This window comes from Anguilla rostrata, chromosome 4, assembly GCF_018555375.3.
Source record: "Anguilla rostrata isolate EN2019 chromosome 4, ASM1855537v3, whole genome shotgun sequence".
NCBI classification, from domain to species: Eukaryota; Metazoa; Chordata; class Actinopteri; order Anguilliformes; family Anguillidae; genus Anguilla; species Anguilla rostrata.
The window spans coordinates 65,739,090-65,762,632 of NC_057936.1; the positions used below are offsets into that span (position 1 = coordinate 65,739,090).

Here is a 23,543-nt window from a genome sequence, read left to right on the forward strand (position 1 = left end):
CTCCCCCAATGCCCCTCCCCCCTCGGCGCGTTGCCATGGAAACTCACCGCCTCGTCCTGCTCGCGCGTGGGGGAGCTCGGCACCTCCTCCACGTAGTTGGCCGGAAACCAGAGCTGCTTCTTTCCCCCGTAGTCACCACGCCACCTACGGACCAGAAGGGGCAGTGCAGCTGTTAAATCTGGGTTTGGGCCTGGTGGTGCTCAGTCCCGTGCCATGTAGGGTCCAGAGCGTGCAGGTTTTCATTCCGACCAATCAGTGCACCTGCTCATTACACTAACAAACACACCTTCTTCCCTCTCTCTCACACCCTCTCTCCTCCTCTCACCTGCACCCTTCCCCTCGTTTTCTTTCAACCCCTTTCTTTTCAACCCCACTCGCGTCTCCCCATTTACTCACTCTCTCCCCATCCCCTTTTTCCTTCCTTCCATCCCCTCCCTCACCCCAACTCCCTCTCCTCTCTCCCTCCTCCTCCCTCTCCTCCCCCCTCCTCCCTCTCTCACCAGCCTCCCTCCTGCTTGTCCACGTTGAGGATCAGGGCCTGTTTGGGAAAGCACAGCTCGTCCTCCCTCTGGGCCCGGTAGTCGTACAGAGCCTTGACCGTGCACTGCAGTACCCGGGCGACACAGCAGAGGGCGACAGAGTGACACAACAGCTCACAGTAAAACCACTGTTTTTTTTTTTTTCTTTTTTACAGTAACCAGATAGTCAGCTCCCAGGTTCCTCCTATCCATTCCATAATATTCATAAGATGGATAAAATTCAGCTGCAAAAGTAGAGACATAACATTCACTGTTACGTGTCGACTATCTGGTTAGACTACAGAATAACCTTCACCAATGAACACAACCCCTGACCCCTGACCCATGACCCCTACCCGGGCAGTTGGCATCTTGTTGGCCTCCACGTAGAAGTGCGGGGTACGGACTTCATACAGAGCGCCGTAGTCCAGTTCCTGAATACAGAGAGAGACGGGGCTACTGGAGTCACTCAAACACTACACACACACACACACACACACGTTTGTATAGCTATTACTTGTGAGGACTTCCCATTGACTTACATTCATTCCGTAACCTCTAACCCTAACCCTAACCCTAACCCTAACCACTACATGCCTAACCTTAACCCTAACCTTAACCTAATTGTAACCCTAACCCTAAGTCCTAACCCTAAAACAGCCTCTTGAACTTGTGGGGACCAGAAAAAGGTCCCCTCCTTGCGTAGTTTTCCTCATCTTTCTATCCTTGTGGGGACATTTTGTTCTCACAAAGATAGTAAAACATGCCCACACACACACACACACAGACAGACAGACAGACACACACACACACGCACACAGACAGACAGACAGACAGACACACACACACACACACACCCCCCACACACACACACACACACACACACACACACACACACACACACACAGACAGACAGACAGACAGACACACACACACACACACAGACAGACACACACACACACACACACACACCCCCCACACACAGACAGACAGACAGACACACACACACACACACACACACACACACACACACACACACACACAGACAGACACACACACACACACCCCCCACACACAGACAGGCACACACACACACACACACACAGACACACACACACACACACACACCCCCACACACACACAGACAGACACACACACACACACACACACACACCCCACACACACACACACACACGCCCCAGACCCAGCCGGTTACCGTGGTGCCCATGCGGTCCAGCGTGTCCTCGTTGATGGGGTAGCGCAGCCTCATCCTGCGGTACAGCGGGTGCTTCTCGTAGTAGCTGACCAGGTCCACCAGGCTCTCAAACTCAGCGGAGCTGCCCAGCATGAAGAGCCGGCCCTCCTGCTGGATCCGGCAGTGCTTAATCTTCCCCTCCGCCCTGCAGCCCAGTGACACGCAGGACACGCACTGAGCAGGGCCCCCACACACACTGAGCAGGGCCCCCACACACAGGACACACACTGAGCAGGGCCCCCACACACACTGAGCAGGGCCCCCACACACACTGAGCAGGGCCCCCACACACACTGAGCAGCCCCACCACACACAGGACACACACTGAGCAGGGCCCCCACACACACTGAGCAGGGCCCCCACACACACTGAGCAGCCCCCCCACACACACTGAGCAGGGCCCCCACACACAGGACACACACTGAGCAGGGCCACCACACACAGGACACACACTGAGCAGCCCCACCACACACAGGACACACACTGAGCAGGGCCACCACACACACTGAGCAGCCCCACCACACGCAGGACACACACTGAGCAGGGCCCCCACACACAGGACACACACTGAGCAGCCCCACCACACACACTGAGCAGCCCCACCACACACAGGACACACACTGAGCAGGGCCCCCACACACACTGAGCAGGGCCCCCACACACAGGACACACACTGAGCAGCCCCACCACACACAGGACACACACTGAGCAGCCCCACCACACACAGGACACACAGAGCAGCCCCACCACACACAGGACACACACTGAGCAGGGCCCCCACACACAGGACACACACTGAGCAGCCCCACCACACACAGGACACACACTGAGCAGCGCCCAGCACTGACAGCGGTAGTGGTATGGAGTATAGGGCAGCTGTGTGTATAGGGCAGCAGTGTGGTAGTGGTATGGAGTATAGGGCAGCTGTGTGTATAGGGCAGCAGTGTGGTAGTGGTATGGAGTATAGGGCAGCAGTGTGGTAGTGGTATGGAGTATAGGGCAGCAGTATGTAGGGCAGCTGTGTGTATAGGGCAGCAGTGTGGTAGTGGTATGGAGTATAGGGCAGCAGTGTGTAGGGCAGCAGTATGTAGGGCAGCTGTGTGTATAGGGCAGCAGTATGTAGGGCAGCAGTGTGGTAGTGGTATGGAGTATAGGGCAGCAGTGTGTAGGGCAGCAGTATGTAGGGCAGCTGTGTGTATAGGGCAGCAGTATGTAGGGCAGCTGTGTGTATAGGGCAGCAGTATGTAGGGCAGCAGTGTGGTAGTGATATGGAGTATAGGGCAGCAGTATGTAGGGCAGCTGTGTGTATACGGCAGCAGTGTGGCAGTGGCAGTGGTATGGAAGGGCAGTACAGGCCCCGCTGGCCAGTGTGTGCTGGCTCAGTACCTGAAGGAGATGGCGTAGGAGTTGAGCTCGCTGCGTTTGCGCACCAGGAAGGCCCCGTCTCTCGGCACGCGCATCAGCATGTGCTCAGCCTGCACACGGGATAGGTTGGAGTGGAACCACCTGACACAAAGAGGGGCGGAGTCAGTTTCACACACATTGCATCACAACTCTCACTTCAGCCACAGTGTTCCCCTTGAGAGTGACTGCTTTCCTCTCATCTTTCTCCCTCCCTCTCCTCCCTCCCTCCCTCTCCTCTCTCCTCCCTCCCTCCTCTCCCTCACTCACTCCCGGCTCTCGTGAGCGTTGGGCTGGGGCACGGGGCTTGCCAGCCTCATCTCGAACTCGTTGCAGCGCAGGGGCGTGTCCCTGTAGTGGCAGATGAGGCGGAACAGGCTGTCGAACACCAGGTTGTCCGTCAGGTAGTAGCGGGTGGAGCCCGCCTCCTGGCGGGAGTGGATCCGACAGTGCTGCACACGCCCAGAACGCCTGAGGGGGTGGGGGTGGGGGGTGGGGTGGGGAGGACAGGTGAGTCACACAGGTGTACTCAGCTGAGAGAGTTTTTCTTGTTTGTTCAGTCTGATGTTGTAACAGGATTGTTCTTTATAGGCATTATAGGAACACGGGGTAAAAAAATACTTTTTCAAATTCCTTCTTTAAATCTTAAGTGTAGTGTTTGTACACATGATGACAAGCTTAATGCTCAGACTAAATTCAGGTGATATGTTTAAGTCACGCGGACATGCGTGTTAAAGTTAAATCATTTTTAAGGAGCCCGTCATAGCCTTTGTTCCCCTTGAATACTCCTGTTGAAAAGAATAAAGGCAGATTCACAACTCTCCTTTCCCTTTTCAAAACTCTCAAACTGTCACATCGTACTGTGACAGCGTAACAAACACAGCAGGCCCCTGCAGATCAAACCTGGGTCCAGGAAACGCCCTGCAGGTTTAACACCATTTAACAACAAACCCGGTTTTATAAAAAACATCTTTTCATGCAATTGTATCCTTCGGCTGCTGGCTGTAAGGAGCTTGTGAGCAGAATCTGCAGAGTTTAAACATTTCAGACACATTACAAAACATGAACCAGATCTGCAAAAGGGGAGAGAGTGAGGTGGAGAGATGGAGGGAGGTGGAGAGGTAGAGGGAGGCAGACAGGTGGGAAGAGGTAGAGAGTGGTGGAGAGATGGAGGGAGGTGGGGAGAGATGGAGGGAGGTAGAGAGTGGTGGAGAGATGGAGGGAGGTGGGGAGGAGCTGACCAGAAGGACAGGGTGTAGTCTCCCACGAAAGTCTCGCTCTCGCGCACCAGGAAGGTCCCGTCCTTGGCCCCGACCTTGGCCCCGCCCTCGCCGTACTCCTGGTCCTTGGCCGCGCCCTCGCAGTACTCCTGCAGCAGCTTCTCCGCCACCTGGCGCCCGTCCCGACCCCCGCCCAGTTTCCCATGGAACCAGCGCTCCGCGCAGTGCTGCTGGTTATTATTGCACTCCTGAGGGAGGAGGCGCGCAAATCAGGCTCTCCTGTAGTACTGTGTGCCCTGTAGGGTATGAAATACTCCTGCGGGACTGTGTGTGGCCAGTAGAGTTTGAAATAGTCACTGCCCCTCCTGTAGTACTGTGTGTGGCCTTTCGGGTGTGAAATAGTCACTGGCCCTCCTGTAGTACTGTGTGGAGTGTTCAGTGGACAGTCACAGGCTCTCTCACCTCCTTGCTCTCGTCTTCCTCCTCTTCGTCATTGCTTTGGTAACGGGATGTCTCCTCAGAGTAGTAGATTTTTTTGCTGGTCAGAACAAAGTAGTGAGGAGTCCAGGTCTAAAACACACAGAAACAGAGCAGATAAGCACTGTCTCTCTCTCACACACACACACACATACACACACGCACGCACACACACACACACTCACACATGCACACACACACTCTCACACACAGACACTCTCTCTCACACACACACACACACACACACACACACACACACACACACACACACACACACACACACACACTCACATGGTCGATGGGGTCCTCCAGGTAGAGGATGCCGTTGCGCAGGGAGTTGCTGATGTCGCTCTCAGAGTAGCTGCCGGAGGTCACCTCCTCGTACAGCGTCCCCTCCGCCAGCTTCTTGTGCTGAAAGCAGAAAGGGCTGCAGCTCAGCGCCAGCACCGTTACGCACCGTTACGCATCGGTACGCATCGGTACGCATCGTTACGCATCGGTACGCATCGTTACGCATCGTTACGCATCGGTACGCATCGTTACGCATCGTTACGCATCGGTACGCATCGTTACGCATCGGTACGCATCGTTACGCATCGTACGCATCGTTACGCATCGGTACGCATCGTTACGCATCGGTACGCATCGTACGCAGTCGTTACGCTCGTGTTACGCATCGGTTAGCTCGGTCTACAGCATCGGTACCATCGTACGCATCTTACGCATCGGTACGCATTCGTTACGCATCGGTGCACGGGTTGGTACGCAGGTACGCACTTCGCATCGGTACGCATCGTTACGCATCACTACACACTGTGCGGCTCTAAGACCATGCGGTTCTGTGGTTCTGTGGTCAGACTGAGCGGTTCTGTAGTGTGCGGTTCTGTGTTCAGGCCGTGCGGTTCTGTGGTGTGCGGTTCTGTGGTCAGACCGTGCGGTTCTGTGGTGTGCGGTTCTGTGGTGTGCGGTTCTGTGGTCAGACCGTGCGGTTCTGTGGTGTGCGGTTCTTTGGTGTGCGGTTCTGTGTTCAGACCGTGCGGTTCTGTGGTCAGACCGTGCGGTTCTGTGGTGTGCGGTTCTGTAGTGTGCAGTTCTGTGGTGTGCGGTTCTGTGGTGTGCGGTTCTGTAGTGTGCAGTTCTGTGGTGTGCGGTTCTGTAGTGTGCGGTTCTGTGGTGTGCGGTTCTGTAGTGTGCAGTTCTGCGGTGTGCGGTTCTGTAGTGTGCGGTCCTGTGTTCAGACCATGCGGTTCTGTAGTGTGCGGTTCTGTGTTCAGACCGTGGGGTTCTGTAGTGTGCGGTTCTGTGTTCAGACCGTGCGGTTCTGTAATGTGCGGTCCTGTGTTCAGACCATGCGGTTCTGTAGTGTGCGGTTCTGTGGTCAGACCGTGCGGTTCTGTAGTGTGCGGTCCTGTGTTCAGACCATGCGGTTCTGTGGTGTGCGGTTCTGTAGTGTGCGGTTCTGTGGTCAGACCGTGCGGTTCTGTAGTGTGCGGTTCTGTGTTCAGACCATGCGGTTCTGAGGTGTGCGGTCCTGTGGTCAGGCCGTGCGGTCGCTGGTCTCACAGCACGCTCACCTTTATGAGGATCTTGCGTCTGAGCTGGTAGGGCGACGGGAGCTCGTCAGCGGTGAGGTCCACGGGTTTGGTCAGCAGCAGCTCACCAAACACCTTCTTGAAGTGAGTCGCCATGTTCCTCTGCTGGACCACGCTGCAGTGGTCCTCTATGGACAGGATGACCGGGTACCTGGGGGAGGAGCCGGGGGGGGGGGGTGTAATGAGTGTGTGACGTGTTCAACGTGCGGCTAGCGCGTGTGCGGCTAGCGCGTGTGCGGCTAACGTGTGTGCGTGTCACGCGTACGCACTCTGACGTGACGAAGGCATGCTCTTTGATGGTGTGCAGGACGTCCAGGAAGACTTGAGGTAGGTTGGCCATGGTGATGATTGGAGTGTGGTCGCCATGGGGTAGAGAAGTGAATTGGCAGCGAGTCCGGCTCAGGTCCGGCTCCCAGCAACGCATCACAACGTGGAACCAGAGAGAACAAGAAGGGGCAGCAGTCAGACAGAAAGGCAGTCAGACAGAAAGAAGACAGTCAGGCAGAAAGACAGTCAGACAGAAAGACAGTCAGACAGAAAGAAGACAGTCAGACAGAAAGAAGACAGTCAGGCAGAAAGACAGTCAGGCAGAAAGAAGACAGGCAGAAAGACAGTCAGGCAGAAAGACAGGCATGCACGGCCATTGCGTTTGTAATGGCCGTGAAGTTCGTTTGAGTTCGAATTTGATTTCCCTTATTGAAAAAACATAAATGGAATTTGAGTTTGAATATAAATTAGAATTTTCGTTTGAATTCTCACACTCAATGCAGCGGCAACCCATGCGAAGACATCGGGCATAGGCCTCCAGGGACGATTCACTGGAGAACTGGTCACCTGTCAGATACCTGCGGGGGGGAGACAACATATCCATACATTGGATAGGACAGAATACATACTTTTATACATAACCCCTAAAATAAAATGTAATAATACTGTGGATTGAAAGAGCATGTTAACTCCTCAGGGAGAATATAAACGCAAAGAGCAGCGGTGCAACACTTTCCCAGAGAGGCTTCTGGGAGTTCAGCTACTCTGGACCATGCCCAAAGTTCCGTCTCACTGCCGTCGAGTGAAAAATAATTAATGTGCATGACCACCTGACCACGCCCACCCAGTCCGGCCCCGCCTGACCCCGCCCACCCCGCCTGGCCACGCCCACCCACGCCCCGACCCGTACGTGTTGTGGGACGAGGAGATCCAGTACTGGGACAGGGGCCTCTTCATCTCCTCAGGAGACACCGGTGCAGGACGCAGCTCACACACAGAATTCTCCCTGGAGAACAGGAAGGTGAGGAACTGGAGAGAGAGAGAGAGAGAGAGAGACTGATTCTACTAAAGTCTGTTTGAGGGTTTGTGCATGTGTGTGTGTGTGTGTGTGTGAGAGGGAGTGTTTGTGTGCGTGTGTAAGTGCATGTGAGTGTGTGACCCTCACCTCATCCAGCTGCAGGGAGGGCTCTGTTGGGGCACCCCCCTTCAGGTACCCCAAAAGGAACTCCCTGACTCGATTTGTGTCTGAGGCCCATGATTCCTGGAACAAAGGTCAAAGATCACATAACCATCATATCACAGTCACATAACCGGCAACACAATTCGCTCATGTTTGGAAGCCTTATTCCAAACCATTCTGGACTTGTGCAGAGAAGTTCAGCGAGCCTAGGACACAGAAAAAGATGTTCTGCTTCCTCGCTGTTCTAAAGACAGTATCCCCTGATACTGTTGGATCAAAGTGTGGCAGAGAGAGAGAGAGAGACAGAGAAAGATGTTTAGCTATACCTTCTGGTCCAGCTGCAAGAACTTCTGGAAGTCGTATAAGGAGATCTGGCACAGTTCTGGGCGATCCACATTCCTGCACATTAGGAAACAATACGCAAACACACGCTCATGAACGCACACACAGAGTACACGTGCGCCTACGCACATAAACACGAACACACAAACACACACAGAGTACACGTGCGCCTACACAGTACACAGTAAAGCCATGCACGCATGTAGAAACACTCACACACGTAGAAGTGCACACAGGTACACACAAGGGAGCAAACACAGAAAAATCCTAAATGAATCTGAAACTCAAAAGGCAGAGGCCTCAAACACACTGCGCTGAGAAATGTCCGCAAAATTACACAAACCAGCAGGTGCAATGTCTCCTTCACCACAGCAGGGGGCAGCACAACACACAGGTGGAGCAGACAGCAGGAGGAGCGAAGAGGTACAGAGAGAGGGATGACAGCCAAAGAAGGCAGAGCAGGAGAAGTGCAGAACAGAGAGGGGAGGTGGGACAGGAAAGACGAATGGAGAGAGGAATGAAGGGATAGAAGAGAAGGATGGAGGGATATGAGAGGGGAGGAGGGACTCACCGGAGGGGGAAGGACAGCTCCAGCTGCTCAATAATCTGAGGGAGACAATGGGGAGGAGCCATGATGAGGGATGGGGCCAAGAACTGCCCCCAAGTACACAAAAGAGCCTGTGTGTATGTACTTGTGTGAGTGTGTGTGTGAGTGTGTGAGTGTGAGTGTGCGTGAGTGTGTGAGTGTGTGTGTGTGAGTGTGATTGTGAGTGTGGTGAGTGTGAGGTGTGTCGTGATGAGTGATGTGTGTGTAGTGAGTGTGTCGATGTGGTAGGTGGTGTGTGTGTGTGTGTGTGTGTGTGTGAGTGTGAGAGTGTGTGTGTGTGAGTGTGAGTGAGTGTGTGTGAGTGTGAGTGTGTGTAAGTGTGTGAGTGTGTGTGTGCTCAGTACTCACGATCCGTTGAGTGTCGAACATCAGTGTTCTATACAGCTGAGCGAAGTGTGCAAAAGAGAGTTCAGAGCGCGCCTCCACTTCCTGTGAGACAACAACCCAGCATCTCAGTAACCCAACAGCCAACCCAGCACCTCTGTAACCCAACAGCCAACCCAGCATCTCAGTAATACAGTAACCAACCCAGCCTCTCAGTGATACAGTAGCCAACCCAGCATCTCAGTAATACAGTAACCAACCCATCATACTGCAGTTAGTCTCCTGTGAATGTTATGTGAAACTCTATGGCGAGGGCCTACCTGCAGTTTGTCCTTGAGAAAGCGCATGTTGGGCACCCTGTAGTTGATCTGAGGAAGCAGGGCCTTCACATCCTTGGCTGTGATACTGAGGGACAGACAGACAGACAGACAGTCAGACAGACAAACAGACAGACAGATTACAGGGCCGCTGAGGGTGTGTGTGGTGCAATGGGAACCACCATTAGGATCGAGAGGTTAATTAAGACCCATTGAAACCCAACCAGACCCAAAAACTGGAGGCAAAGTTCTGGACCCGTTCTTGCAACCCCCGCTCAGGCCCACTAATCCCCTCAAGCGTGCCCGAGCTGGGCCCCTACGGAATGGAACTCGGAATGTATCTGGCAGCGGCACGCGCCGTTTCCATGGCGAGGGTGCGCGCGGCGGTTCTGCTGAACGTGGCGCAGTCCCAGCACGCCGCACTTCTCCCTCTGGGACAGCAGGGGGCACTGCGTGTCCATGGGCGCACCCTGACATGGGTCAATATTGACAAAATACCGGGGCTAAAATAAGCCACCGGCAAACATCGCTTCACTCTAATAAGACGGATCAGCAACGAGGAGGAGCTGTGACACCGCAGCTTCTTTCAAACCCTCTGAAGAGTGGGGTTTCTTGGAACGTTTTTCTTTTTTAGTTCTAGGTTTTCAGTGTTCTAGAACTCCACCGCTCTCAGCTGCCAGCGGCGACTGTGACATCAGCATTAGAACGTTGAATTGATAGCATTCTAAATCACGTACTTGCGGTTTTACACTCTAAACGAGGGTTCAAAATAAGGGCGTGGCTACCGATCCGGCCTAACTTTCGGCGTTTGGAGGACGCCGTAGGGCCGACAGAACGGCTGCCTCACACGCAGAGAACCCAAGAGCGGCTGCCTCACACGCAGAGAACCCAAGAGCGGCTGCCTCACACGCAGAGAACCCAAGAGCGGCTGCCTCACACGCAGAGAACCCAAGAGCGGCGTTGAGCGCACACAGCTCCGCAAAGCCACGCGTCTGGAAATAAGACGAACCCGAGAAATCAATGCTAAAGGGGGTGCCCTGCTGCACAGCCCGCTGCATCGGGGCTGCCCCACCATCCTTCTCTCCCATCTTGTGTTTTTTTCTTTTTTCCTCCTTCACTGATTTTTAAATTCTATTTCCATCCCCATCGCACCCCCCCCCCCCCACCCCCAGATGGAAGTGGCTCCCTCCCACCCCCACCGCATCACTTCCTGTTGCAGTGGACGGAGGGGTCTTATCAGGTCTGAGCAGGCTTGTTGTTTGTACCGGGCTCTACTTCCTGTCGGGGGGGGGGGGGGGGTCATGGGGGAGGAGCCACGGGGCTTTCTTATTTATCGCCAGCGTTTCTCCACAAACGAAGGGTTTTACAAAATGGAGAAAAGGTCCTACTTACGCCTCCTACCTGGCGGAGAGAGGGCTGACCACACCCTCTCTCTTTCACCAGCCTGGCCCTGCCGAAACAAGCACACCACGGTACCCCACAATCCCCCTGTCCCCCCGCGTCCCGTCCCGTCCCGTCCATCCTGGTCTACGAACGACAAAATGTCCGAAGGAGCCTCCTAACTAACGTGTCCTCAAAATATGTGCAGTCTACTAAACATACTGCCTACTGTTTATGGGTCTCAAAGATGGCTCCGCCTCTTCCTCTCTGATTTAAGGGTCTCAAAGATGACTCCGCCTCTTCCTCTCTGATTTACAGGACTCAAAGTTGGCTCTGCCTCTTCCTCTCTGTGAGACCTCCTAAGAAGTATGCTTTACTTCCTGAAAAGCGTGCCCCTGAATACACTCAGACAGACAGAAACCCCCGGAAATAAGCACATAATCCGTCTGGCTTTGATTACACCACATCTACAGACAACCTCACCTAGTTAAAAACATTCTCATCCGGTGTACTCAAACATGCATACTCAATCGTAGACAAGCAAGCCACCAGCATGAAATGGAAGCTCCAAACAGAGTAACGAAAGTAGGGAGGTCATGTGCCCGGGCAGGTGACTCAGCGCTGCGTGCGTGAGTGAGCGTGTACCATAAACAGCCGAAAGTTCCTCCTCAGCTTTAATGACACGCAGCGAGCTGCCGTTAAAACGTTGGCCTGACCAGGTGACTGCCTGCCTCCTGGGGGGTGGGGGGGGGGACAGGTAGGGCCCACAGGATAAGACAGCTGCTATGTAAAGATCGCGGGACGTGACCTTTATGTGAGAATGGCCCCGGCCGTCTCTAAATTACAGGAAGCTGGATAATCAGGCTTTCAGCTCACGCTACACCTGCGTCCTTTCAGGTACAGGGCCCCACCCCCCCTCTCTCGCTCTCTCTCTCTGCCTCGCTCTCTTCCTCTCTCTCTCTCTCTCTCTCTCTCTCTCTCTCTCTCGTAAAACAGGTGTCACCACAGATCCTCGAGAGACTCTTTCTAACAGAACTTTACCCTGCTTGCTGTTTCCATAGAAACAAGGCCTGTTTAAGCCAGTGTAAGGCAGATCACCAGGCCAGGAGAGAGGGCTAGAATCACACACACACACACACAAACACACACACAAACAAACACACGCCCTCTAAAATAACCAAGCAAACCCAGGGACGGTGCTGGGCTGGCTGTGGCTAGGATCGATCGATCGGACTTGACTCACACTATCCAGCCTTGCACTCTCTTCCAATTAAACAACTCAGCAAATCAGGAATAGCACAGCTTAAAAAAATTTAAAAAAACACAGCACAAACATCCACGTTTATATTTCCTGAGCGAACTTTAGTATGGGCCAGAAATTTTAAAAAGTAGAAGTTTGGGGCTGCTGGGTAGCTCACGTATGATTGGGTCTCCTCCACCCCCCCTGCTCTGCGCGTTCGCGGCTGCGGCGTGAAAAAAAAGCAGCTGGTCTCCAGCTCCAGCACGTTTTCCTGCACCCCAACCCCTGCTAATCCCAGATCTGCACTGTCCCAAACCCTTTTCACTTGGGGGCTCTGGTTGCGACCCAACTGTAGGTTCTGGATTCTCACCCACCTTCCCTCCTGGTTACGGTCCATGAGGTCAAACTGCTTCTTCAGCCACCTGGAACACAAGAAACGGGGGGTAAGGAAACCTGGGAGAAAATTTGAGGCGGGGGGAGGAGGGGAGGAGGGGAGAAGGGGAGGGGGGTTGGTGGGGTCACGGGTTCGAATCCCAGGTGGGACAACGCTTTTATGATTCGGGAACATTATTCCTGCAAACACAGGAAAGACTCCAGCAATGTGCACAGCAAGGTCTCCAGTGGGAGCCCAAAAATGGGTGGAGCTACCATGACCTGCTGATTCCAACCAATCATAGTGCTTATCTCTGGATATCAGTCTTTTTGATTGGTTCACACAATCAGGTGATTTACAACACACAGTAAATTCCCAATATAGGGGCCTCAGGAATCTCCCCCATGACAGACTGCAGAAATGTGCCAGATGTGAAAAGGCAGCCATTTTTATATCTGTTTGCTCAGCAAATGAAAGAGTGCTTCCATTTTGTCTGTTAAAGGCCTTTACCTGCAGTGGACGATGCCATTGGTCTGTTAGAGGCCTTTTACCTGCAGTGGACGATGCCATTGGTCTGTTAAAGGCCTTTTACCTGCAATGGACGATGCCATTGGTCTGTTAAAGGCCTTTACCTGCAGTGGACGATGCCATTGGTCTGTTAAAGGCCTTTACCTGTAGTGGACGATGCCATTGGTCTGTTAGAGGCCTTTACCTGCAGTGGACGATGCCATTGGTCTGTTAAAGGCCTTTACCTGCAGTGGACGATGCCATTGGTCTGTTAAAGGCCTTTACCTGCAGTGGACGATGCCATTGGTCTGTTAAAGGCCTTTACCTGCAGTGGACGATGCCATTGGTCTGTTAGAGGCCTTTACCTGCAGTGGACGATGCCATTGGTCTGTTAAAGGCCTTTACCTGCAGTGGACGATGCCATTGGTCTGTTAAAGGCCTTTACCTGCAGTGGACGATGCCATTGGTCTGTTAAAGGCCTTTACCTGCAGTGGACGATGCCATTGGTCTGTTAAAGGCCTTTACCTGCAGTGGACGATGCCATTGGTCTGTTAGAGGCCTTTACCTGCAGTGGACGATGCCATTGGTCTGTTAAAGGCCTTTACCTGCAGTGGACGATGCCATTGGTCTGTTAGAGGCCTTTACACGGGCACTGGAGACGGCCAAACCTATCAGTGTACGGTGAGACTGGTTCTGTTTCTGCGCCAGGTCAGGTTCTGTGCTTGAATGGGGGACCTCAGAGACTTCTTTTGTGACGAGCCCCGCCTTCTTTACAAAACAGGAAGCCCTGGAGCCCGAACGACAGACTCCTGAAGTTTTATTGCCGTGCCAACAGCATTAAGGGATTAGGCGACCGAGACAAGCTTTTATTTATCTTTTCCTAAACATGTCTAACTGTGTGTGTGTGTGTGTGTGTGTGTGTGTGCAGGGTTTGTGTGTGTGTGTGTGTGTGTGCGCCTGTACGTGTGCAGGGTGGGTGTGTGTGTGTGTGTGTGTGTGTTTGTGAGGGTAGGAGGAGCAGAGAGAGTGAGCAAAAAAAACAAGAGAAGAGGAGAGGGAAGGGAAAGAATAAGAAGAGAATGCGAAGCAGAGGAACGGCAGGGGACGGGACAGGGCGGGAGGGGAGGGGAGGGGAGGGGAGGGGACGGGACGGTCCGCTTACCGGCACTGCTGGTTTCACGCAATTCACTGCCATCACTATTTATTACATGGCTTTGCTGAACACTCGATTCTGATTGGCCACTACAGCAATTCGAGCGTCGGCTCACCTGTCTGTGTGCTGTGGGGCCGATGACCTCACAGAGTCCGCCATCAACCAGTTAAGCCCCGTCACCCACATATTCACCTCCTCCTCACTGAACGCTGCGAAAGAGAGAGAGAGAGAGAGACAGAGAGAGAGAGAGGGAGAGAGAGGGTGTGGAGAGACAGAGGGTCAGCTTAATTGGTCTTTTATACCAGAGGGGAGATGGAGAATTAGAATTTGGATTTGAATTAGGATTTTTAAAAAGAGAGAAAAACCACGGCTTTTCCTCCACAGCGACAGACAGGCAGGCAGGCAGGCAGACAGACAGACAGACAGACAGACAGGCAGGCAGGCAGGAAGACAGACAGACAGGCAGACACAGACAGACGCAGACAGGCAGGCAGGCAGACAGACAGACAGACAGGCAGACAGGCAGGCAGAGAGTCAGACAGACAGGCAGACAGACAGGCAGGCAGACAGACAGACACAGACAGACAGACAGACAGACAGACAGGCAGGCAGGCAGGTAGACAGACAGACAGGCAGACAGACAGGCAGACAGACAGACAGACAGACAGGCAGACAGACAGACAGACAGACAGACAGGCAGACAGACAGACAGACAGACAGACAGGCAGACAGACAGACAGGCAGACAGACAGGCAGACAGACAGACAGACAGACAGACAGACAGGCAGACAGACAGACAGACAGACAGACAGGCAGACAGACAGACAGACAGACAGACAGACAGGCAGGCAGGCAGGCAGACAGGCAGACAGGCAGACAGACAGGCAGACAGACAGGCAGCCTCACCGGCCACACTCAGGGTTTTCAGGCGGAACTCGAGGCCGTAGAGGACGATGAAGCAGAGGGAGGAGTCCAGCTTGCGCGCTTCCTCAGGGTAACGCTCAAAATCCCGGGAACCCTTCCCCAGACGGAGCTCCTTAATCTCCCCGATGTCAACTGCAGGGGTGCAGGAGGGGCGAGACACCAATTACACCCCGTCCTAAACACACACGCAAAGCCCACCAAGTAAACACATAGACACACACACACACAGACTCACACACACACACACTCACGCACACATACGCACATACACACACACACAGACTCACACACACATACGCACACACACGCACGCACACAGACACAGACACACACACGCACACACAGACTCACGCACACACACGCATGCACGCACACACACGCACACAGACACAGACACACACACACACGCATGCACGCACACACACGCACACAGACACACACAGACTCACGCACACATATGCACACATGCATCCATACACAAATGCACACACACACACTCAAGGACATGCCCAGAAGCACACACACAAACACACACACACACACACACAAACATGCACTCACTCACTCACTCACTCACACACTTTCGCACTCACGCAAGCACACACACAGACACACACACACACATTTTATTACTTTTCTGAGGAGTACAGTACCTCCACAAAGCCTAAAACCCCAGGACCTAGCCTTATCAAACTGCTTATTTTCTTAACACGTCTCAGGCTACACGTTTACAATGTGTCATATTACACAGACCCTTCTACATGACCCTACAGAGCAGAACAGACCTCTCCCAGCCTGAGTCTGCTCGGCTGTGTGTGTGTGTGTGTGTGCGTGTGTGTGTGTGTCTGTGTCTGTGTGTGTGTGCATGTGTGTTTCTCCCAGCCTGAGTCTGCTCGGCTGTGTGTGTGTGTCGTGTGTGTGTGTGTCTCTCCCAGCCTGAGTCTGCTTGGCTGTGTGTGTGTGTGTGTGTGTGTGCGTGTGTGTGTGTCTCTCCCAGCCTGAGTCTGCTTGATTGTGTGTGTGTATGTGTGTGTGTGCATCTGCTGGAGAGAGAGAGAAAAAGAAGGAAAGAGCAGGAGGGGGTCTGAGGGAGGGGGAAAAGACAGAGGGAAGGAAGGAGACAACAAGGAAATATGATAAGGTAAAAAATAAACTTCTTTCCCTCCCCCCTCCTGACCTGCGGCCACACACACGCACACACACACACCGCTGCAATCTGGAATCACACACACACACACACAATCTGGACTCTTCGTCTTGCAGAAAAGCCATAAACCAGATGAGAAGTGAATTCCTCCCCAGAGATTTGTGTGAGCATGTGCTTTTGAGTGTGTACGCACATGTGTCTGTGTGTGTGTGTGTGTGAGAGAGAGAGAGAGAAAGAGTGTAAACGAGCCACTCCCCACAGCAGTCCAGCCCAGGGAGCAGCAGTGTGGAGCAGTGGTCAGAGCAGCAGTGTGGAGCAGCGGTCAGAGCAGCAGTGTGGAGTAGCAGTGTAGAGCAGTGGTCAGAGCAGCAGTGTGTAGCAGTGATCAGGTGAGCACAGGTTAGCATCACAGGTAAGAGTACCTGAAGTAGCATCTGAAAAACACTTTTCATTTATGAATAGTTAATATTTTATTTTCTGAATGCATACGGTCCACAAAATCTTTTTAAAACTCAGCCACTCATGTTATGAATGCTAGTGTCATAAATTCATATTAATCTTAGAAGCTGTCCAGAACTGTCATGTGACTGACGGACGATTCAGAACACCAGCCACAGGAAGTGAAACGGACACTTTGAGGTCAAGGTTCATTCTTCCAGGAAGTAAGAAAAATAAAAAAAACTCCAGGCTTCTTTGAAGATACCCACTTCAAAAAAATAAAAGTTAAACAGAACCATCACCTATGGAGGGGAAATGTGTTTTACATCTAAAGGCAGGGAGGAGAAGAGGAAGGAATTCCACCAGCGGGGGAGGGAGAGAAGGCCAGCTCGGGGAGGGAGGGGGGAGAGGGGGAGGGAGAGCAGGCCAGCTCGGGGAGGGAGGGGGGAGAGGGGGGGAGGTTTGAGGGGAGTATCTATGGCAGCTCCAGAGCGGGAGGGCTGCGGGTGGGATGAGTCCCAGCTCGAGCACCTCGTCTGACTGCCTTCCCAGGCAGTGAAGGGTTAGGGTTAGGGTTAAGGAGACTCACTGGCTGTTCAGCCCACCTTTCCGTTCCTTAAAAAAGCCTGCCGTTCAGCTCATTCAGCTAAGCCACTGCACTGCTCACACACACACGCACGCACGCACACACACACACACACGCCCTACCCCAACCCCCCCAACATACACACACACACCCTACCCCCCGCCACATCCCGCAAAACACACACACACACACGCCCTACACCAAACCCCCCAACACACACACACATGCACACACACCCTACCCCACCACACACACACACACAAACACACACACACACACTGCATGGATGAGCCTCACAGACTCGGATCGATATGTCAGTTTGGGGTTAGGGGTCACGTTTCATTGCTCTCCAGTGACTGCATGCCAATGCCGGCTGCGAAAGGTCCTCCTCTGACTCCACCCTGCGGCAGCCAGCCTGTGGGCCCGCGGTGTGAAAAGAGCAAGCTGGCGAAACCTGGCGTTTCGGAGGAGAACCACACACGTCTGCAACCCCTCCAATCGGCAGCGGGGATGGCACACTAAAACAGCCGCAAGCAGCTGATTGGACATTCCAAATTAGGGTGGGATCTGCACGTACGCGGCCTAATACATTTCTTTTCTTTTTTAAAAACCTACCTCTTCTCAACCTACAATTCTTGAAACGCGCAGGGATGGGTGGCGCTCGTGCGTCTGTAATTTTTCCTTCCGCTGCTTCTGCCTTTTAATGCACCTGTAAGCGACTAAAATGCGTCTGGCAGAAAACGCAGACCTCACGTTCCTCGCTGCCAGGGCCTCAGGGCCCCCAGCACAGAGCCGGCCTGCGGCCTGTCAGAGGACAGACAGAGCGCCTCGGAAACGCTCGCCTTCCTTCAAGAGTTCTACAGAATTCTTCTTTCTTTTTTTGTTGTTTTGTTTCACGCGCACATTTCACTTCAGGCCCTTCGGCTTCACGTAGGCAGCGACTCCGCGGTATCTCAGGATCGCAGAGTTCGCGCACCGTGGGACACAGCTGAGCGCTCAGCGAAGTGATTTACAGGCGCTGCGCAAGACAGCCCTAAACAAGCTCACCTGACCTGCTCCAGCTTCTGCCCCGGTTGGCTGACTGCATCCTGCGTGCCGAGGCGCAGGTGGCATGCAGTCAAACCGGCTGCCTGCCAAGAGCCCCGCTCCGCCACGCCACGCCTCGGCGAGGCCATCCTGCCCAGCCTGCGCTCGCGGTGAGTCTTTACTGACTGAGCCGCTCTACAGGGTCCAGCCTGCGCTCGGTGTGAGAGTCTTTACTGACTGAGCCGCTCTATAGGGCCCAGCCTGCGCTCGCAGTGAGAGTCTTTACTGACTGAGCCGCTCTACAGGGCCCAGCCTGCGCTCACAGTGAGAGTCTTTACTGACTGAGCCGCTCTATATGGCCCAGCCTGTGCTGCTGGTGAGAGTCTTTACTGACTGAGCCGCTCTATAGGGCCCAGCCTGCGCTCACAGTGAGAGTCTTTACTGACTGAGCCGCTCTATAGGGCCCAGCCTGCGCTCACGGTGAGAGTCTTTCCTGACTGAGCCGCTCTATAGGGCCCAGCCTGCGCTCACGGTGAGAGTCTTTACTGACTGAGCCGCTCTATAGGGCCCAGCCTGCGCTCACAGTGAGAGTCTTTACTGACTGAGCCGCTCTATAGGGCCCAGCCTGCGCTCGTGGTGAGAGTCTTTACTGACTGAGCTGCTCTATAGGGCCCAGCCTGCGCTCATGGTGTGAGTCTTTACTGACTGAGCCGCTCTACAGGGCCCAGCCTGCGCTCATGGTGAGAGTCTTTACTGACTGAGCCGCTCTACAGGGCCCAGCCTGCGCTCACAGTGAGAGTCTTTACTGACTGAGCCGCTCTATAGGGCCCAGCCTGCGCTCACAGTGAGAGTCTTTACTGACTGAGCGCTCTAAGGGCCCAGCCTGCGCTCGCAGTGAGAGTCTTTACTGACTGAGCCGCTCTATAGGGCCCAGCCTGCGCTCACGGTGAGAGTCTTTACTGACTGAGCCGCTCTACAGGGCCCAGCCTGCGTTCGCAGTGAGAGTCTTTACTGACTGAGCCGCTCTATAGGGCCCAGCCTGCGCTCACAGTGAGAGTCTTTACTGACTGAGCCGCTCTATAGGGCCCAGCCTGCGCTCACAGTGAGAGTCTTTACTGACTGAGCCGCTCTATAGGGCCCAGCCTGCGCTCGCAGTGAGAGTCTTTACTGACTGAGCTGCTCTATAGGGCCCAGCCTGCGCTCCTAATGCGCGCATCAGTCCTCTGAACTCTCCCAGATATCCCAACATTTCCTGAAACCTGTCAGCCCTGTTCCTCCCCCAGAAATCAAAACAGGCTGGCTAAACATTCCTCAGACACACATACACACACACACACACACGCACACACTCACACACGCACATGTACACACACTCGCACACGGACACACTCACACGCACATACACACACACAGTCACATACTCTGTCTCTCTGTCTCACTCTGCCTCTCTCTCTCTCTCTCTGAGTCTCTCTCTCTCTCTGATCCAACCCCCTGGCCAATCACTGTTTGGCGCTACATCAGAAAGCGACAAATACGCAGGGTCCGAGAGCGAGGCGGAGCGGAAAGGGGGCAGGAAGCGCTGGCGTGGTACAGCGGCCTGGCGTGGCACGATACTTCCTGTCGGTCCCTCCCTTTACAGTAGCCACGGTAACAGCTGGGAACAATGGCTGAGACTGACTGAGAGACTGCCCACCCACCCCCCCACCCCACCCAGATTTCAAGTGTCAAAGACTGAATAAAAACGGATACAGCGGCAAACGAATCCCCAGGTGGACTTAAACCAGCAACCCCACAAGGTAACCTTCAGTCAAATTTGAGCTGGTCAGCACCTGCCAAATGACCATTGACCATTTCAAATTTTTTCTAAAATAGAGCTTGAAAACAGTATACTGATTCCAGCTCTACAGTGGGAAAGGGGTATAATGAGCCAGCCTGGTTCAGCTCTACAGTGGGAAAGGGCTACAATGAGCCAGCCTGGTTCCAGCTCTACAGTGGGAAAGGGGTATAATGAGCCAGCCTGGTTCAGCTCTACAGTGGGAAAGGGGTATAATGAGCCAGCCTGGTTCAGCTCTACAGTGGGAAAGGGACTTGACTCAGCTCTGAACAGTAACTCACAGGTGGACTGCAGGACTTATGTTATGTCTATGTTTTTCTATTATTCAAAAAGATCACTACAAAATCCTTTTTAATTCAAATATTCAGGGTGGTAGGGTGTTCAACTGGCAGCTGTAGAGTTGCAGGTTCGAGCCATCGGCGGGCATACAGGGATGCTGACTTGTATCTGGAGGGATGAGGTTGGGTCCCTACAAGAAAGAACTCTGCCGCTGTGGCCTTGAGCAAGGCCTTAAACCCAACCAACTGCTCCAGGGGCTTTACCCCTCTCCCCTCTCAATGGACCTTCCCTGGCTAAATAAAGGATTCAAATAAAACATACACCCTTTTTATAACATGCATGACTCCCCCTTGCACACCTGACCTGACCTCCAGCTGACCTCACCGCGTGACCTGGGCAATACTGCCGTCCCCTGGTTTTAAGAGACCCAGCACCCTCTTCAGCCTTATTTCACCCCGAGAGCTTCTTGACCTGAGGACAAACCCGTTGTTATGGTAACCGAATGAACGTCCCCCTTTTCCCCGTGAGAGAATGATGGGGTAGCATGTTTAATGTACAACGACTGACTAGCCTGCATATCCTGGTCGCTTGTGACGAGATCACAGAAATGCAATTCCAACGGCAATTATTTGCACGTGTTATAGCAATACCACTGCCACTACCAGCGGGTGTATTACCTAAAAATACAACCAACACTGTTCAGGACTTTTGTAATGGATTTGTCCCCAAATACTTACTCTCGCCTTCGATTTTGTCAGGATTTCTGCTCCACACAATCTGCCGCATGTCCAGTTTTATCTGGAAGGTTCTCCTCTCCGGTCTCTGCGATTTCTTCTGGTAGAACACCGTCATGACGGTTCCGATCTCGAGGCTGTGCAGGATCCGCGAGCCGGCCTCGGCCCAGTCCAACATCCGGGACGCGGTGGCCGGTCCGGTCCCGTTGCTAGCCTCGTCCCCGCAGCCATTTGCGATCCCTCCGAACCTCGCGGCGCACATCCTCAGTGCATGCCAAGCGCCGGAGTCCAAGATACGGTTGCCGGGATTTAAGATTCTGCGCTTTAAAAAAAATGTTTTTTTTTGTTGGAGCTGTTTTGATAATGTGCTTTTGTAGTGAGTAAATATTAAATATTACTAAATAGTAGTTTATGTGCTTTCCTCTTAAACAAAAAGCAAGGTGACTATCTTGCATATAATAAATTCTTATAGAACGACATAAAATATCGACGCCTGAATACTGGAAAAAAAATTATCCGTAGGCGAATGGAATGAAACACGTCTGTTACAATCCGGGAGCAAAAGTTTATTTCTGTGTTATCCTTTCCAGACACCTTCTGGATGTGTACCCAAAAGATTAAACCTTCGAGAAAGCTGTCCACCTCATTTTGGACGCAACTTGCCAGAATATCCTAATGTTCGTATTATTTTCTTTGGATTTACTATTGCATAACAAAAGGTCCACACAGTTCTGTTTTTCTTCAGCTAAACCGCAAACGTACACACAAACACGGTCTGTGCGTATACAAACATTACAGCCAGCGCGTAAACCGCACGAACCGACAAACACGCCTCTGCCACCTTCGCGAAAATTAGGCAAACCCCGCTGCGTAAAACTAGCCTCCTTTGCCAATGGAACATGAAATATCTCAATACTGTAACAGTCCGTGCAATAATATAACGCACATAAGCTTTGATAAGAGCAGAGGCGTCCGTTGGCAGGACGAAGAATGCGGAGGTGGCACGGCGGCGAGATGAGACGGAGAGGTGAGACCAGATTTGCGGCTGCAGAGTCTCGCGATCAGCCGAGTCGGACGTGGTGCGGCGGTACAGCAGCTCCGAGTTGCCGTCCAAGCCCAGAGCGCTCCATCCTGGCGAGCGAGCTTATCCGGAGTCCTCAAACCCGCCGCGGCGGCACTAGCGAAAGGAGGCCTCTGAGCGCCGCGGCTGCGGTACGCATGCTCTCCTTCGCTGCGTGTATATCTCAGGAATTTCCTCGATATTGTCTTTATAAGAAAATACTTGCTTGTTCGCCTATTGTTTGGCGCTTGTTTCCGCTCACAAGCCCCTTTTGGTTCGCCAGAGGTCCCGTCTGCGGCAGCGCGAGACACCTTGGAAGGAAACGCAGGCGTTGCAGGCCGGAAAGAGATTCGCTGGATTTTTTTTCCTTCTTCCAGAATTCTATATCACTGTAAAAGATGCAGGCAGCAGAGAGAACGAATGAAAAACAGAGAAAGTGAGGAACGGAAACCTTGCGAACAGAGGGGAAACGGCGACATCTTGGGGCGTAAAACATAACTGCAGTCTATATCATACGTCCTCGGATATGGAGTGAACAGCCGTTCCAAACAAGCCGAGGTCGTTTTAAAGGCATAGTTTTCGTCTGGAGCTTTTGACTTTAGCTATAAAGCTTTTGCGATTTCAGCGTGTATTTTCGTTTGGTCCAGGCTGCTTTTGTGTGCGATGAAGAAGTGTACGATGGATACTCGTAGAAGGTTCTCACGACCGGAGTGGTCAGTATGGGACGTTCGCAGGCTTGTTGTGATGTGAAGCAATAGATATACGCACTTCAGGTAATTCCAAAGCAGCTTATACAGTGTGATGTTATGTTTCCAGATGGAGTATCATTACATATAAGCACATAAAATTTACAGCCTGAATGCACAATTATAATTTTATATTGCGCTCAGACTTTCCTTGAGTGACCTCAGGCTGCATACACCACAGGAAATAATTCCAAACTAAGACACCTCCTCCACCATCAGTCAAATGCGTCTGAAGAGGGCCACACCACCCCATGCCACCCTGGACCGGTCGCCATGGCCACAGGGCGCACCCTGCAGACACAGGTGGCCTGACACCGGGCCAACGTAGGACCGACGCCCGAGTATCTGGCCTCTCCGACAACAATAGGACGGAGTGTAGCACAGTGGGTAAGGAACTAGACTTGTAACCGAAAGGTCGCAGGTTCGATTCCCGGGTAAGGACACTGCCCACTGCCGTTGTACCCTTGAGCAATTGCTTCAGTATATATCCAGCTGTATAAATGGATACAATGTAAAAATGCTATGTAAAAGTTGTGTAAGTCGCTCTGGATAAGAGCGTCTGCTAAATGCCTGTAATGTAATGTAATGTAACAATACAAGCGAACGGTGGAGGAGG

The 23,543-nt window shown here is 53.0% G+C and overlaps 1 protein-coding gene across 1 annotated transcript in view; it reads right to left on the bottom strand.

Moving 5' to 3' along the window:
- LOC135254174 (1-phosphatidylinositol 4,5-bisphosphate phosphodiesterase gamma-1-like) overlaps positions 1-22,569 on the bottom strand; it is a 31,455-nt gene extending 8,886 nt beyond the window's left edge. The window contains exons 1-22 of the mRNA XM_064334155.1: positions 21,125-22,569; positions 15,060-15,209; positions 14,269-14,362; positions 12,495-12,542; positions 9,504-9,588; positions 9,208-9,288; positions 8,824-8,858; positions 8,237-8,309; positions 7,896-7,991; positions 7,641-7,759; positions 7,053-7,308; positions 6,733-6,872; positions 6,446-6,614; positions 5,163-5,282; positions 4,857-4,964; positions 4,416-4,642; positions 3,445-3,645; positions 3,160-3,279; positions 1,735-1,918; positions 875-952; positions 501-604; positions 48-144 (exon numbers count right to left, since the gene is read on the bottom strand). Of these exons, the coding sequence (XP_064190225.1) occupies positions 48-144; positions 501-604; positions 875-952; positions 1,735-1,918; positions 3,160-3,279; positions 3,445-3,645; positions 4,416-4,642; positions 4,857-4,964; positions 5,163-5,282; positions 6,446-6,614; positions 6,733-6,872; positions 7,053-7,308; positions 7,641-7,759; positions 7,896-7,991; positions 8,237-8,309; positions 8,824-8,858; positions 9,208-9,288; positions 9,504-9,588; positions 12,495-12,542; positions 14,269-14,362; positions 15,060-15,209; positions 21,125-21,383 (2,844 nt within the window). The 5' untranslated portion in view covers positions 21,384-22,569. The remainder of the gene's footprint in view (positions 1-47; positions 145-500; positions 605-874; positions 953-1,734; positions 1,919-3,159; positions 3,280-3,444; positions 3,646-4,415; positions 4,643-4,856; positions 4,965-5,162; positions 5,283-6,445; positions 6,615-6,732; positions 6,873-7,052; positions 7,309-7,640; positions 7,760-7,895; positions 7,992-8,236; positions 8,310-8,823; positions 8,859-9,207; positions 9,289-9,503; positions 9,589-12,494; positions 12,543-14,268; positions 14,363-15,059; positions 15,210-21,124) is intronic.
- Between the last annotated feature and the right edge of the window lie 974 nt (positions 22,570-23,543).